General features: G+C 37.7%; 1 protein-coding gene across 1 annotated transcript in view; it reads left to right on the forward strand.

Moving 5' to 3' along the window:
* Nucleotides 1-16,954, forward strand: part of ABCC4 (ATP binding cassette subfamily C member 4 (PEL blood group)) — a 220,790-nt gene extending 203,836 nt beyond the window's left edge. Inside the window, exons 30-31 of the mRNA XM_081326452.1 lie at nucleotides 11,943-12,077; nucleotides 16,230-16,954. Coding sequence (XP_081182578.1) covers nucleotides 11,943-12,077; nucleotides 16,230-16,337 — 243 coding nt within the window. The 3' untranslated portion in view covers nucleotides 16,338-16,954. The remainder of the gene's footprint in view (nucleotides 1-11,942; nucleotides 12,078-16,229) is intronic.
* The last annotated feature ends 592 nt before the right edge of the window (nucleotides 16,955-17,546 follow it).

The raw sequence follows: 17,546 nt of genomic DNA on the forward strand, positions 1-17,546 counted from the left end.
TTGCTGATGTGGGTTTATATAATCAGTATCTTCCAAAAGTTCCTAGAACAAATTATGTATCTTTCTGATTTGATGCATTACCTCATTAAGTTAGTATGTTGTTCACTTTTCAAAGTAGTGTTTACAAACTGCTAGAATGTGCAAGTGGTCAGATTAAGATGTTAAAATGTTCTGTTTTGCTAGCGAGACAATTGTTTTGAAAAGCCCATTATTATGGGTCATTCCTTGATTCAGATATTTATGATCAGACTTTTGGAGTTGTCCTTACCTACTGTGTTTTTAACAGCTTAGGCTGCTATTTTATATTTTATAAAGCTATTTTATAAACCCTGATTTTATATATGGATTTAGACACATGGAACTCATCTCCCAAAAGTTTACAGTACAATTATTTTCCAGCCCTTCATAGAAATGCCTGCAAAGTACATGCTCTGTTATTGACTTAATTTGAAACAACTAATAAATTCACATTTTTGATATTACTGGAATATTTTTCTTTCATTTAATTGGTTTTTCTTTATTGCTGTTTTGAGTACATCATCTTAAACTATTCTTAATAAGTTTTGAGAGAAAAGGAGATCTCTCCAACTTAATATTCTGTGTCCTTTCTTAGGAAATTCCTGTATCATTGTCGATCCTATAGCTTGCTCTTCAGATCATGGAGGACATCAATTTTTTTTAAAGTGTCCAGAGAAATCCACTACACATTTTTTTCCCTGCCTGAATATGCCAGCGTGATTTTAGCATGCTATTTGCAATTAAAATATCTAAACTAAATAGGGGATGCAGCCTCAGGCTACTTAACATGCCAACCTAGTAGGAAGGGAAAAATAAGTAAATCATCCACATGCATTTATCTACAACAATGCAATGTTACACTTTTATAATATACTAGGCCAAGGGTATATAAGCAGTAATTTTACTTTTGCTCAAGGCTGTTCAACAAGATACAAGCGCTTTCCTGAGAGTCTGGGTATACTATTTATTGTTTGCATGCTAATACATAGAATCATTCAACTGGGACCTTGGAGGTCTTCTAGTCCAACCCGCTACTCAAGGCAGGAGATCTTATACCATTACAATCAAATGGTTGTCCAGTCTATTTTTGAAAACTTCCAGCAATGGAGCACCCACAACTCCAAGAGGCAAGCTATTTGATTGATTAATTTTTATCTCAGTCAGGAAGTTTCTCCCTTACTTCTAGGTTGGATCTGTCTTTAACAACATTACTTCTTGTCCTGCCCTCTGGTGTTTTGGAGAATAAATCAATCCCCTTTTCTCTGTGACAGCCTGTCAAATGCTGGAAGTCAGTTATCATGCCACCCCTAATCCTTCTCTTCAATAGGCTAGACATATCTAGCTCTCTCAACCATTCATCATATGATTTAGCCTCCAGAACCCCTATTGTTTTTATGTTGTTGTACATTGATGTTGTTAGCAATGCTCCCTCCCCTTGCCTATGTATTGCAATCTGCAAAGCCCAGAACCAGTACATGCATATAATGCCAAGTTGTGCAAGAGGAAAAGGAACTGATTTCAGAGGGCAGAGCCACTGGAGTATCTGATTACCCGCATTGGCTTATAGGCAGTTGGGTAAAAGAATGGGATACCTTCCAGACAACACTTATTACTTGTTTAGGTTTTGGTCACATGGCTGATCTGAGTGATAGTAAATGTTATGGAATCAACGCAGATGGGACCATTAAGATCTTTATTTTTTCACAGTCTGGGGTAGATGGGAATCAGGTTGAAAAGGACTGCCCAGTTATACATTCATAGCAGCTGTTTTGTTCCAGTTTTGGTCCGGTTGCACTGGCAATCTGATTTCTTGACTCATGGTTTCAGTTTCTTGTAAATATCTGTTAAATACTTGGAGAGTGTCTCTTCTGATCTGAATTTTCTTCTTTTGCCCAGAGGTTTAGACTCATTTGCACACATGGCAAATTTGATTTCCTGTTTCTGAAGCAAGGTGCCTTGTGGGGAAATGCCTACACTTGGGAATGTATTTTGCTGAAGCCAACTAAATATCATTTCATTATAGTTTTAGATGCCAAGTCGAGCCATATCTTTTTGTATCAAAATTTTGGAATGCCTTGGTGGGTTGGATGCTCTTTGATTCCCTCACCATTTTAGCTTGGTGGTATTATCAAGGATCATTATTATTTATTTGCTGGGCTGATAGGTTGCTTAATCAGAACTAATTTTGTTATAAGTTTGTTACTTTGTGCTATGACAAAAACAAAACAAAAAACCCCCACCCTATCTCATTTCATTTTTTCTTTAAGGAGGAAAATTCTAGAGTTTAACCACATTGTAACATTTGAAGGAAATCTCTAAATAAGTACAGAATGTGAATTAGAAGTCTTAGAAGTGGTTTACAGATACTGTGAAGGGTGTACCCAGGAGTTACCCTAGTTTTGATAACATCTCCTGGCTAGAAGAAAATAATTTGTGTGGTGAATCTGTGTTAGGTTTTTTGCTGGTTATCTCAGCAGAGAATTTCTTCCTCAACATTTTACCTAACAGAAAGAAACCTCTAGGATTGCAGCAATTGTAGCAATCACCAAGGTATATCCCAATCTTGCTTTAGTCTCCACAGCAGTTGCTAATATTAAACAAATTTCAATGGAATTTCAAAATAGGAAAGGCATTTTGTTTTAAATTGAAGGCATAGCATATGCATACTTTTAAAAAAAAAATCCAACTCTAAGGTCTTACTATCCTTGGTGTGAGAGCAACTATACCTGCTCTTTTAATTCCAGATTAAATCTTCTGACCAAACAGTTATACTGATATCTTAGAGATACAGTATTAGAAATTGGGTTGAAAGTCCACAGGCTGATAATCTAATTCAGTTGTTATTTTTCGAAGCAGTTTCTTTTGAATCCTGTGAGGGTAGTTTGGAGATTACTTGGACTGAAGTCAGAAAGCTGTTCTAATAATCATAGATCATCCCATGTGTAAGCAGATCCAATTCCATTCAAATAATTGCATTAAAAATACTACCCTTAAATTTATTTCAACATACCTACAGTTTGGAAGTATGTAGAAAAATGATATGAAAGATATACTTATAGAACAGGGGTGTCAAACTGCCAGCCCACAGGCTGGTTGCATCATATGGACACCACGCCCGTCCCAGGTCCAGCAATGTAAAAAAAATATCACAATTCATCGCGACACGTTACGTGATGCGGCGAGTTTGACACCCGTGTTATAGAAGATTGAATATAAAATAATACACACAAAACTCTAGAATAGTAAACAGACACCTGAATTTTATGTGAACATTCCAAAGATCTATTTGCATGACAAAATAACTTCAGATTGTTTGAAATCAAGGCTCTACATTACTTTCATCAATTGTGTATTTATAAATAACAAGCCTGTTAAAGAAAGCCATCCTTATAGTTTTGTAATGAGTAACAGCTCATTGGCACAAAATAGACAAAAACATGTACTTTTCTTCATTCTATTTCATAATTTATCACATTCACACCGTAATACACCAGAGGTACCACCATTTTTTTTTTACAAAAATTGAATGTCTGACTACCTAAGAAAATTACAGCTTTCAAAAATTCTGTTTCTTATGTAGCTAGAAAGAAGTAGTGAAGTTTATTGCTCTAAAATAGGTACATTAAACTTTGCTGGGGTAAAAAAAAAATAGTCATCTCGGAAGAAAAAATATATTTACTTTTTTTTTTCAATGCAGCAAGAAGTTGCCTATGATTTATAGAAAAACCTTCCTGCCAGGGTACAGCTTAGCTTGTGACTATCAAGTTGTACCAGCTACTTCTGTCATAAGAATTGATTTTAACTGCTTAACCATTTATGCTGCTGAAGGAGTTTAGAATTTCTTGAATATTGGCCTATGCTGGTCTGGGAAGAAGAAACATTGCTCTGAGCTCTCATCTCTGTAAATATTATCTATAAAATTATAGATATGTTTGGTCTGGTAGATCATTTAAAATTCTTGCCAGGATAAGAATTTCTATGAGTTCAGGGTAGTAGATTTTTTTCACCCTCACTGAGTTCATAATTCTTGACAAATGTACAATAACTATAAGACAAATTTCATTTCATACGTAATGGGTATGGAGGGGAATCACCATCTGTTTACCTCATCTTTGCTCCCCAAATCACCCTTTCTGATGATACTGTTTTAAGGTTTGACTAAGCTCTTTTACTATGTGCAACAAGAAGCCAAAAATAAGGGCCAAGGTAGCAGCAGCAAGAGAGAGGCTTTCATGATTGCGACTCATTTGTTAATATTTGGTGAATAACCTAATCGATATCTCAGGAAAAGGTCACACCAATTCATTTATGTGAAATCCGGTATTCAAATCATGTTCTCTGGTTTAGCTTCTGTGCTAGAATATTACTGCCTTTCTATCATTTCAGATTATTTTGCCTCGTCTTATATCTCAGGAACTGTCTGATTTGTATGATGAATGTAACAGATTTTGCATTCTGTGATAGTAACTAGAACAAAAAAAATAAGTTGTGAGAAGGTATGATGAGCCCTCCCATCTAGGTGTAATTTGATGACAAAATTAAATACAAATAGTTAGTGGTTGGATTCTGCCCCATTTTTTTTCCACTTTACAACAGTTGTTATAAGTAGGTTTCCTTCATTCTCATGGCTTCAGTTCCTGAAACTAAGTTTTTTCTCAGACTAAGCAAGAATGTCAGAAACTTGGCTGATGTTTAAGCTTTTGATTATAATTTATATATGCATTTGTTGGAATAGAAGTACCTAACCCTTGCCGAAGGCTCTTCTTCAACATCTGTGATGTGACCTCACATAGGTTGCTCATACTGCCTGCCTGCTCCCACCTTCTTCTCTTTAACCGTTTCATTCCAGCAAGTTGTTTTTCAAAGATATGCGGACCTCAGACATTCTCAGAGGATGAAAATTTCTGCTGAACTTTATGTTTATGTAGATACATTGAAGAAAATCCCATGATCTCCTTGGCTTTTGTCTCATCACAGTAGATTTTATTTTGTTCATGTTTCATGTGGAATGGCTGTAAAAAATAAAATAAAACCCGACCCACAATTATGAATGATGCAAAATTGGAAAAGCCAGGAATTTTACATGATAAATCCTGTTTTTTATGCTGGTTGGGAAGTGAATGTCTCACGAGCACTGGAAACATCCTGAATTGTAGTTCTGAGCTGCATTAGGTTTGGTGGACCACAAATTGCTTGAGTCGGGCTGTGCAGTTCTTCAGAACTGAAGTCCAAGAGTGCTTTGGATTGTGTCTGTTGATAACACTTTGAAGGAACAGTGCAGTTTTCACTAGGAGCCATATTCTTTGCTAGGATTTGCATGTTTGCTGCTATCTATTTCAAATTTTAGCAAGCTTTCCTGTATACTGTTGAGTCTAAATTTTTGAAGCAAAGTAAAATATGCACCATGAACAAACTGAAATATGGTACACTGTTCAATACAGATTCCCTTACTCTGGAGCATAATTATTTCATTGTTTGCTTAAGATTTGTATAGTGATCTTCAAAACAAGGCAGAGTATATTGCTGTAGATGGGAAACTCATCAACTTTGCAGGTGACTCCAAGCAGAGGAGAATAGCCAACGCTTTAGAAGATAAACTCAAGTTCCAAAAGAATCTTGACAGACTTGAACACTGGTTCTTATCCAACAAAATACAATTAAGTCGGGACAAAAGTAAGGTCTTACACTTGGGCAAGACAAATCAAATGCACAGAAGTAGATGATTGATTGATAGATACTATCAAGTCAGTATCGATTCTTAGCAACCACAAAGATAGATCTTTTCTAGAATAGTCTTTTAGGTCTCTCAGCAGTATATTCATTGCTGTTGTAATCAGTCCATCCAGTTTGCCGTCAGTCCACCTACTTCCTTCAGCTTTCTCAAGTATTATGTACTTCTCAAGGGAGCTGGATATTTGCATACAGTGTCCAAAATATAATTATTTGAGTCTGGTTCTTTGAGTCCTGTGTGAGGACCATGATGGTTTTATTTTATCATTCATTTGCATGTTTCCCCGACTGTCTGTGGTACTCTCTATTTTTATAACACCAAAGCTCAAAAGGATCAATGCTACTTCCATTCTGCTTTTTTTTTTAAATCCAACTTTTGCATCTATAATAGTGTTTCCCAACCTTGGAAGATGTATGGCTGAGCACCCAGACTGCAGTCATTAAGTGCAAGGATGCTGTAGTGGCCAGAATTCCCAAGGACTGGTTGTAAATCCCCCTCATTCCACCCCCTCATAATTTCGATCAGTTTTTGAACAACTGGTCGTGAACTGAGGATTATCTGTATCATGTTGAATGGCATCTGACTTGAGGTGCTCATTATCTGGCACTATATTGTCAATCATTTAGTAGTGTCTGTCCATGTGATTTTCTTGGAAAAAATACAGGAGTGTTTAACATCGCCTTCTTCCACACCATATAAATGGCCTTTGCCATGTCACTAAAGTGATCTGGGCTTTGGGTGATCCTGTGATTACTATGCATTTAATATTTTTCCTTTCTGTTTTATTGCAATTTTGGAGGCTTTCATATGGCCATGTACTAAGTAATTAATAGCATTGCTCTTTTGTTGCTGAAAGCACAACAGACAAAAAATAATTGGACAGGTTTTCTTTGAAGTGCAGCTTAAGAAAGATGTAGATAGAAACTGGTGGCCACTACGGCCACACAGAGGCTCATTTTCATACAAAGCAGGATATGCTCTATTTAATGCAAAGTGAAAACGTTTCACTCTTTTGGGAAGACGAAGCCTATATTTACAGCCTGGATTTTCCCCCTTTCATTTCTAAGGGAGTGGTTATTCAATAAAGGGCTTTGCTTTTTAAATTACACATTCAAGGCATCTAAATTGGCTTGCAAAATTATAGGACATCTTGATTGTTATGCTGGTGCTCTGTAGATGAAAGATTCAGTTATCTTTAAACCCTTCAGAAAGGTGATTTTAATTATAATTAAACATAGTCAATGAGGGTGCAATGAATTTAAGATTTGTAATGTGTTCTTGTATGTGTAAATAAAACAGAATAAAGAGAAGGAATTTAAATCTGTGTCGAGAATAGTAGCTCTGAGATTACAAGAATATTTGCAGTGTCATATAATATTAAAATGGAAAGCTAAATGAGTAACCTTAATTAGATCGTGATTCAAAGCACACTTGCCAGGTGAAACAATGGGAATTACTTCAGATAAGCATACAGTACATAGGATTGTTTGGATTTTACAGTATTCTTGTGAGGTGTGTGGGGATTGTTATTTCCAATGGACTTTTTGGTCTTTCAGTGGCTTTTTTTTTTTTAAAAAAAAACTTTTTTGAAAAAGAGGTGTCAAGCTGCTAAATTTTTATGACCATAACTCCATTCATATGTCTTCAGAAAGTCATCCTTTTAAAAAAAAAAATTTGCAAGCAATTTATTTTCGTTGGGGAAAAGCAAATTGTGTAACGTATTTTCTAAATCATAGGGGCAAAGCTACACATTTATCCTGGCAAATTAATCTTCCTCAGTGTAGCTCTGTTCAGCGTGAGCGAGCTTTCCATGAAGGAGCTGCAGGGAAAATAGGGCTGAAGCAGGTAGTCTTCACTTACCAACCACACTTACCAACCACAATTGCTTACTCCATCACTAAGCAATGTGGTCGGTAAATGAAACATCACGTGAACACACAGCCTTACGCTATTACTTTCCATTCAGTCATTAAGCAAGTCATCATGGTTCTTTGAGACATCACGTGACCACAAGTTGCGATTTGGCTGCCAGCTTCTTCATTGACTCTGCTTGTCGGAAGCCAGTTGTGAAACACACAAATGGTGATTACAGTATGTGACCATTGGATGCTGCAATGAAGGTAGATGCCTGCTGGTTTCAAAGCACCCAAATCTGTACTACTTGGATGCAGGGACCCTGCAAGAGTCAAATGATGATTGGTCATATTTTTTCAGCACTGTTGTAACTTTGAGCAGTTGCTTAACAGAGCAGCTGCTAAGTCACTAAACAGGGCAGTCGTTAAATATACCTTTCAACAAGTTGACTGTTGTCAGTGTAGAGTGCAGTTTAGGGAAGGAATGGATGAATTGTTAAAGAAGGAGAAACAGTAACTCAGTCCTAAGAAAATGAAAAGCATGAGAAACAACTGCCTTGATTCTGTTGGTTAAAAGATGGGGCAGATGGAAACTTTGACAGAATTCAAGGTTCTGTTATTATACCGCTGAACATTTTTGTAGCACTTTTAGATTGTTTTTTTCCTGATCTTGAAGTGTTTGTTTCCTGACCTTGAATTTCCTAACATTTCCACTCCTTCACAATGGTGTCTAGAAACATTGCCAGTTGATGAATGAGACTAATGTTTTCCATGGGAGGTTTCATAGGGAAAGTTAGCTATGAAGACACCCTCCAAAAGGAGCAAATACAGATAGTCCTCGACTTACAACAACTTATTCAAATTTACCGTATTTTCCGGCGTATAAGACGACTGGGCGTATAAGACGACCCCCTACATTTCCTGTTAAATTATAGGGTTTGGGCTATACTCGCCGTATAAGACTACCCCTCTTCCAACGCACACCAAATAAAAATTAAAAAACATCAGATTTGATTTTAATATGGTAATTTTAATTCAAATGCTTATGACATGCAGGTACTTAGTAGGAAAACTGTCACTTATAAACATAAGGCTGTCATCAAACATGTAAACATAAAACAGTGCAAGTGGATTAATAATAATAATAATAATAATAATAATAATAATAATAATAATAATAATAATAATAATAATAATAATAAGTTGGAAGGGACCTTGGAGGTCATCTAGTCCAACCCCCTGCTAAGGCAGGAAACCCTATACCATTTCAGACAAATGGCTCTTCTTAAAAACTTCCAGTGTTAGAGCATTCACCACTTCTGGAGGCAGGTTGTTCCACTGGTTAATTGTTCTAACTGTCAGGAAGTTTCTCCTTAGTTCTAGGTTGCTTCTCTCCTTGACTAGTTTCCATCCATTGCTTCTTGTCCTGCTTTCAGGTGCTTTGGAGAATAGCTTGGCTCCCTCTTCTTTGTGGCAGCCCCTGAGATATTGGATCACTGCTATCATGTCACCCCTCACCCTTCTCTTCGTTAAACTACACATACCCAATTCCAGCAACCATTTCCTATTTTCCTAATTCACTTTTTCACTTTTCCTAATTCACTCTAAAGCTTTCCCTGCGCAGAGCCTTAAGTAACACCAGCTGCCTGCAATTAGTGCAGGTTCTTATCCCACCAGGCTCAAGGTTGAGTCAGCCTTCCATCCTTCCGAGGTAGGTAAAATGAGGACTCAGATTGTTGGGAGCAATAAGCTGACTTTGTAATAATGCTGCTTGTGGGGGGGGGGTGAAAGCTCTAATAAGCAGGCATATACATAGAATGAAGGCTAAGCACATTGATTTGTGCTTTAAATTGTAAGCCGCCCTGAGTCTTCGGAGAAGGGCGGGATATAAATGCGATTTTTTAAAAAAAGACCAAATGGGAGATCCGCCAGCCCGCCCAGTTCCTGAGTCAAATGTGTCCTTAGAGCTAAGCAGCTGCTCTGGCTACGGCATTCCCCACCTGCCTTTCAAGTTGCTCTTGCATTCCCCACCTGCCTACAGCTGCTCTTCAACTTTAGAAGGAAAGACGCCCAGACCCCAGCCTGTAAAAAATCACAGACTGCAGCTTCTACTCCAATTGGTCCCGCTTTCCCTGCGCAGACTAAATGGAAGATCCGCTCCAGGTTTTCCAGCCAGCCCTGTCCCTAAAGTTTCAGCACCCAGCGTATAAGACGACCCCTGACTTTTGAGAAGATTTTCATGGGTTAAAAAGTCATCTTATACGCCGGAAACTACGGTACACAGGCACTGAAAAATGTGACTTATGACCATTCTTCACATTTATGACAACTGCAGCATCTATATGGTCATGTGATCAAAATTCAGACACTTGGCAACTGATTTATATTTATGATCGTCGCCGTGTCCCGGGGTCATGTGATCTCCTTTTGTGACAAGCAAAATCAGTGGGGAAGCCATATTCGCTTAAAAACCAGGTTACTAACTTATCAACTGCAGTGTTTCACTTAACAACTAAGGCAAAAAAGGTTGTAAAATTGGGCAAAATTCACTTAACAAATGTCTCACTTAACAACAGAAATTTTGGGCTCAATTATGGTTGTAATTTTAATTTAATTTAATTTATTAATATTTCTATACCGCCCTTCTCCCGAAGGACTCAGGGCGGTGTACAGGGCAAGAATAAAACACAGAGTTACAAAAATTAAAAGATAATTAAATACATGCCCATAAAAACAGTTGGTACATTAATAAAACCCCCAATAAAATGATAGTAAAAAACCCCACCAATCCCCCCTCAGGCCAGGCCGGCTTGTTCGAACAGGTATGTTTTCAGATCGCGGCGAAAGGAGCGAAGATCGGGCGCCGTCCGGAGCTCAACCGGTAACTGGTTCCATAGCTCCGGGGCGCCCACAGAGAAAGATCTCCCCCTGGGGGCCACCAATCTACATTCTCTGACTGGTGGCACCCTGAGGAGTCCCTCTCTGTGGGAACGCACAGGGCGGAGGGAAGTTGACGCCGGCAGCAGGTGTTCCCTAAGGTACTCCGGACCCCTGCCATGTAGGGCTTTAAACACCATTACTAGTACCTTGAATACTAGTACCATTACTAGTACCTTGTAAGTCGACCACTACCTGTGCCAGGTATCTCTAAACAAATAGGCTAATTTTTAAAATGTCTGTAATTTTGGTTTGATCCACTGCTCCTCACAGACTTTTATGCTGTAGATTTTCATGCAAAGCAGGCAAGCAAATCAGCATTATCTTGATTCAATGACAGTAGAGGATTTTTGACTAAAGAAGTTATACTCCATAGGCCATAGCAAAAAAAAGAAAGAAAATGAGTTTTAGATGGTATCCCAAGAGCTGGAAGGTTATCTGAGAAGATGCCCAGAATCTGTGCAGCAGAACCATAATTGTGGATAGTTTCAAAAACTCTTGTATTTAATCGTGTAAGTTGTGGCTGATGGGGATAGTCCTACACATCTGAGATGCAATGCTTCCTTGTTCATTGTTTGTATGCTTGAAAGTCAGAACTGTTTGGTACATCTGAAAAAATAAAGAGTGAACTTTTGCTGCAAGCTATTGTGTGATTGCCATTTAAAAAGGTAAAGGTTCCCCCACACATGCGTGCTAGTCATTTCCAACTCTAGGGGCCGGTGCTCATCTCCGTTTCAAAGCCGAAGAGCCAGCGCTTGTCCGAGGACATCTCCGTGGTCATGTGGCTGGCATGACTAGACGCCAAAGGCGCACGGAACGCTGTTACCTTCCCACCGTAGTGGTCCCTATTTTTCTACTTGCATTTTACGTGCTTTCAAACTGCTAGGTTGGCAGAAGCTGGGACGAGTAACAGGCGCTCACTCTGCTGCACGGCACTCAGGATTCGACCCGCCAAACTGCCGACCTTATGATCGACAAGCTCAGCATCCTAACCCATTGAGCCACCGCATCCCTGTGATTGCCATTTGAGTCCCCTCAAAAATTGGCTGGGTGTCCTGTCTCATTCTGTGGAACGAGTCTTTGTGTATTGTCAAAAAACCTTGGTGGTATTTCCTTAAGCTCCGCTTTCTAGTCAAAACTTTTTTGGTTAAGATTTTGGCCTTCATTCTCCTTTCCAGCAACCTCACTCTTATACAGAATTTAAAGCAGGCTGGCCACTGTACAAATATAATTAAAAAATTGAGAATCTTTATTTCTTTACTTCCCCTATTAATTGTAGCTTAAGCATCCACAGAGTCCATGTAAATATGCGCTAGAGTAGGATATGAAGTGGGATGAAGACGCCTGTTGGCTGCTGCCAAAATTCACCTTTATTAAGCAACTTGTTTCTGCCAACTCATCAGGTCTTAGATTTGGGACGCCTGAAAGAATATGATGAGCCATACATTTTGCTGCAAGAACAGGAGAGCCTGTTTTACAAGATGGTTCAACAACTGGGTAAGGCTGAAGCTCTCTCCATCCTAGAAACAGCCAAACAGGTAAGGCATGTCTCTTTCTCCACTCCCCCCCCCTGCCCCATTTTTCCTTTACAAAATGTTGTAATTAAGTTTGTCTCAATGATTGACTTTCCACACAACGTAGCATATTCAGGGCTTCAGAAAATCCCATCTTCTCCACTATAGTTAAAGCTCTTGTAGCTTTTCAATTATAAAGCCTTTTTTTCATTCTTTATTACTGGGATTTGGAATAATATATACCCAGAGTGGAAAATCATATGCTCCCATTGCAGAAAAGAGCTATGATTGGGATTGTTTTTGTGCTTGTGTAGAAGATGATATACAGTGTGGTGCTGGACTCATTTACTCTTCCCACTCAGTAAATCCAGGATTATAGTGAAGCTGCATCAAATTCCCTTGCTTTTGATAAATAAAACTGCAGTTTTGTACATGAGTGGAGGAAAAATTTATGAATAAAATCAAATATGATGAATAAATTTGCAGTTTTGTACATGGACAGAGAAAACTAGAGGAAAAATTCTTACTGGTTGTGAATATTATATTGTGTGTGTGTGTGTGTGTGTTTGTGTGTGTGTGTGTGTGTGTAATTGTCTAATTTTAGTTTTAGTAGTTTCTTACGACAGGTAGTCCTTGACTCATGATCACAATTGAGCCAAAAAATTATGTTGCTAAGTGAAACATTTGTTAAGTGAGTTTTGCTCCGTTTTACGACTTTTCTTGCTACAGTTGTTAAGTAAATCATTGCAGTTTTTAAGTTAGTGACATGGTTGTTAAGTGAATCTGGCTTCCCCATTGACTTTACTTGTCAGACGGTGGTAAAAGATGGTCACTTGAGCCTGGGACACTGCAACCGTCATAAATATGAATGAGATGTCAAACTTCCAAATTTTGATCACATGATTAGGGGATGCTGCAATGGTTGTAAGTGTGAAAAATGGTCTTAAGTCACTTTTTTGAGTGCAGTTGTAGCTTTGAATGGACTGTTATAAGTTGAGGACTACCTGCCCTCTGTGTCTGATTCTTGGAGAGTGCCTGGATAAGTCCTTGTAGTTTTCTTGGCAAGGTTCTTTAGAAATGCTTTGCCATTGTCTCCTTCCTAGGGCTCAGAGAAAGTGACTGGCCCAAGGTCACCTAGCTGATTTCATGCTCAAGGCAGAACTAGGATTCACAGTCTCCTGCTTTCTAGCCTTTATAGGCTAGAACTGGCTCTAAATAAACTTTATGAACCTTCAATCATTGGGGCATATGATTTTAAGAGAATGGTTGAGATCATAACAAAAAAAAATCAGACACAAGGGATAGGCAATTATCAGCTTTATTCCTGGGGGGGGGAAGGAAAGTGCAGGGGTGGAGGTGATGATGATGGTTGCTTAGAAAGACAAATTTAGGAAGCAAAAAGAAAAACACATATTCTTTTGAAGCCACACTATTTTACTCCAACAAAATACTCCTTTGAGATAAAACCAATATCCCTCTAATATCACTTTCCACTCCCTTTTATAATCTACCCACCTAGGCTTCCTAGACTTTTTTCCTTTCCTGGCCTTTTAATCCATCTGAAAAAAACTAACACAGCATACCAACAGAAAATAAGACTACTTGATTCTTGAGTATAATGAAGCAAAAATATGTTTCAGAAGCAAGTGTAATCTTATTCAGAATAGAACTGGACTCCTAATCCCAAATAAATCGACCATACCTCCATCTTAACTAAGCCTCAATATCTAGTCTATCACTTCAGCTCAGGAAACAGTTTAAGATATCCATAGACTCGTTGGTACTAATTGATAAAGAAACTAAAAGCAATAGCCTCAGCACTGTTACTATTACCATAATGATGATCCTTCTGATTCTAATCCAGAAATTCTTTATGACTTTTCCCTGGAGCTGCATAGATAGAAAAAAATGGGGACAATGAGGGCCACAAAACTAATCTTCCTCTGATATGCACTTCTGGAATTATCAGGAAGGGAAAATCAAATCAAATCCAAAAATCCAGCATAAACTCAGATTGTAAAGAAATCATTTATTACTTTCATCCAATGAAGCTGGGGATTAAATCACCATCAATTGTAGAATTTTCCTTAGACTAGAAGTTCTAGAGAAGGTCTGATTTTTTCTCCCTCCAAAATCTGATGTTACCACATTAAGGAACCCGGAAGCATTTATCAATTGCTTCATCTCTTTCTAATAGTATTCATCAATCTAGCTGAGTAAAGAGTACTGAGTTATTCATTTATTCCCTTCAAGCAATTTGATAAGAAGAGAACTTTGATCACTATTCCAGGAAAAGTCCAATGAACAGAGAGCAAATTGAGTATAATTTAAAAATGGAATAATTGGGCTCTTCCAAGAGGAAGAATAGAATAAATATAAATATAAGTATAAAATAAAAATAAAATAAACTATAATAATTCTTCTGGACACGCTGTGAAATTAATAATATCTGAAATACAAACATCTGGGTAGAACAAGAGATGTTTGGTCCAAGTGCTGGATATTTGAAATAAATTTTCCACTCCCACCAACTTAGATTCCAAACAATTCTGTAAAGGAAAGGTTTAAATTTCAAATTCAGTAAGAACTTCTTCAAAAAAAAACCCCTCACATTCAGTTAATTACTGTCGTCATCAATTTACGGCATTCTTATTTCTTTTAAAGAGTTAGGAACCTCTTTCTCATAAATCAAATATATGAGAAATACAAAAACCTAGTGTTAATATTTCTGAGGGACATACCAGTTGTCAAGGTCTCAGAACATCAAAATAGGTTCTGGATTTAGAGATTTTTAAGAAGGTTTTGCAATTGGACTTACCAATTATTATAGAACAGGGCCCTTGCCTAAAAGAACTGTTCTGGAAATGGCATTTCAGCAATAAATCTTATTGCACCATAGAAATCTAGTGATGAGAAGAGTTCTGCCTTTCCCGTAATTCTACCAAGTATAAGATCCTGAACCCCCCCCCTAAAAGTTGGCAAGCTAGATTGAATTTAAATGCAGTCTTTATCATAAAGATGTGGAAAGGTGACTAATAAGAACAGTGAAACCGCATATCATACATGTCTGTCAAATACATGTAAAATTTTTATTAGACCGTCACCCATCTCTTTATATGAGAAGAACAATTTATTTATAACTTTGCCTGGAGCATCACCCAGTGATATAAATTACAAACAAACACTGCACTGTTTACCAGAAAGCATAAATATTAGGCATGACTCATGACATATGTCAGCTATGTGGAAGATAGTGCATTTTATATGTTTTAAATAAAACTTTTTGACATTCTCCTTTCTGGGAAAAATACATTTTGAAGCCCCTTTTCACCCAAACACATTTTCCGATAAGAGCACACAAGTCTTGACATTATTTCATTTTGTTACCCACATCTGTCAGGGAGCAGAGATATGATACAACTACTAAAAACTGATGATTGTGGAACAGTGAAACTTGACAGGATTTCATTTCCTTTATGTTCTGATTATACATTTATCAGGAAACCTGTATCTCTGGCAGTTCAGCACGAAATTGGTAGAATTCAAGAACTCAAAAGCTCAGCAAAGAACTATTCTATTATTTGGTATCATCTTACATTTTAGAGAAGTTGCTTGCTAGAGCCATTGTTCCTGTTTTGCCTTTCTCTTTCATTATTGTGGCACCCTTTCCCTAGATCATATTTCTGTAAAGCTCTGTGACTCTGCCACATTGCAAATTAAATGCTGGGATATTTCATACATCTATCCTGAACTTTCAATGCTTGTCAATCATAGTTTGTAAAATGCAGGGATTACAACCTTGATATTCACATCCAAATCTATTGTGCTTATTTTTATGTGTGAAAATGAAAAGCCCTTGCACAGACACTAGATTTTGAAGCAGCTTTGTCACCCTGTTTTTATCTCCATTTCTGAGCCAGTAAAAGGATTTTATTTATCAGTTTAATGTCAAATGATAGTTATCTGTTGATCAGAATTATTAGCACTTTTAGTAGGATAACTACCATATATGTTGAAATATGTATGCTTTGCTGAAAATGAAGGCAGGTTTATATTTTTTTTAAAAAAAGAAATAAAAGGATTTTAAATGTGTATTTTACCTTTGATATATATCCTTAAGTGACAGGCTTCAGAATAAGCTACCATAAATCTAACATACAATATTTTCCTTCTTAGGTTTATTTTAAGAAGAATTATCCAGAAGTTACTCCAAGTGATCAAGCAGTCACCAATTCATCAATATCTGAATCTCAAGGACTAATAATTTTTGAGACTGCGCTATGATCTTATGAAATCATTGGGAGGGGGCAGGTTCTCTTTTCTTGTCCTTTAACAGAATGTAACCCTATCAAAACATAGAGAAGTCTTCCAATTCATTCAAACTGTTTTTTGGCTGGAATATTAATTGTCATACTGAAGAAAAATAGATTTTTTTAAAAAATAGTCCTTGCTCCTTATATTTACATACAATATACTGTAGTTCAGATTTTTTTTAAGAATTGTATTTCTTAAAGTGCCTAATTTTGTGGATTTAGCAAAAAGAAGCTCGCCCCACAAAATCTGAAGCCTTGTTCTACGAAGGATAAATTTGCTCAGGAACTCGCAACTTCCTCATTTAATAATGCCAGAGCAGAGAGACATTCCACTGTAGGATTCCTGAACGTGCTGCTGATAAATCATTCATGGGCTGTTTTGTATTTATGTCCTTTATATAGTGTGGCTTTGTTATGCAGAGGCAGAGAAATGTATGCATATAGTTGTGCAATTAATTTCTGTTTTTGCATCAGTACAACCTTTCACCAGAATATGCTTCCTGAGTGAGAATCCTTAAAGCCAAATCTGCTGTATTCTAGAAGCTCTCTTTAAAGGAATAAATTGTAATGTTTTAACATTGAACACTACCACCCAGACTCATATAATACCTGTCCTGTTTTTGATCCCCTCTCTCTACTGCACATTGTTAGCCAGTGAGCTGTATTTCATTTAGAGATCAAACATGGAATAGTCCTGTTCTAAAGAAATAACACAATCAGGTACATATTTTTATTCACAGCTGTGCTCCCCTTGACACATTGAAACCCCTGGTGCTGGACACCTCATTCTCAGGTGGGGGAAATGTAGTTTTCTAGTTTTGCACATAAAAACAAGTAGGGAAAAAGCAAGATCATGGTACCTTAAGACAGGGTTCCCCAATGCCCGGTCCATGGACTGGCACCGGGCTGTGGCATGCCAGAAACTGGGCCACACAAACAATTGAAGCCCCATCTGTGGGATGCAGGCAGCATGCAAAACCACATCCTCTCTGGTGTGCAGAAAATCCTCCTTCCACGGAACCAGTTCCTGGTGCCCACAGTGTTGGAGGCAGCTGCCTTAAGACCAGTGGTGGGATTCAGCCGGTTCGCACCACTTCAGCAGAACTGGTAGCTAATTTTTTGTTGCCCAGGCCCAGAATGGACTTCCGGAAGTGGCATCCACACAGAGAACCAGTTGTTC

The sequence above is a fragment of the Vipera berus genome, assembly GCF_964194415.1.
Source record: "Vipera berus genome assembly, chromosome: 4".
Taxonomy (NCBI): domain Eukaryota; kingdom Metazoa; phylum Chordata; class Lepidosauria; order Squamata; family Viperidae; genus Vipera; species Vipera berus.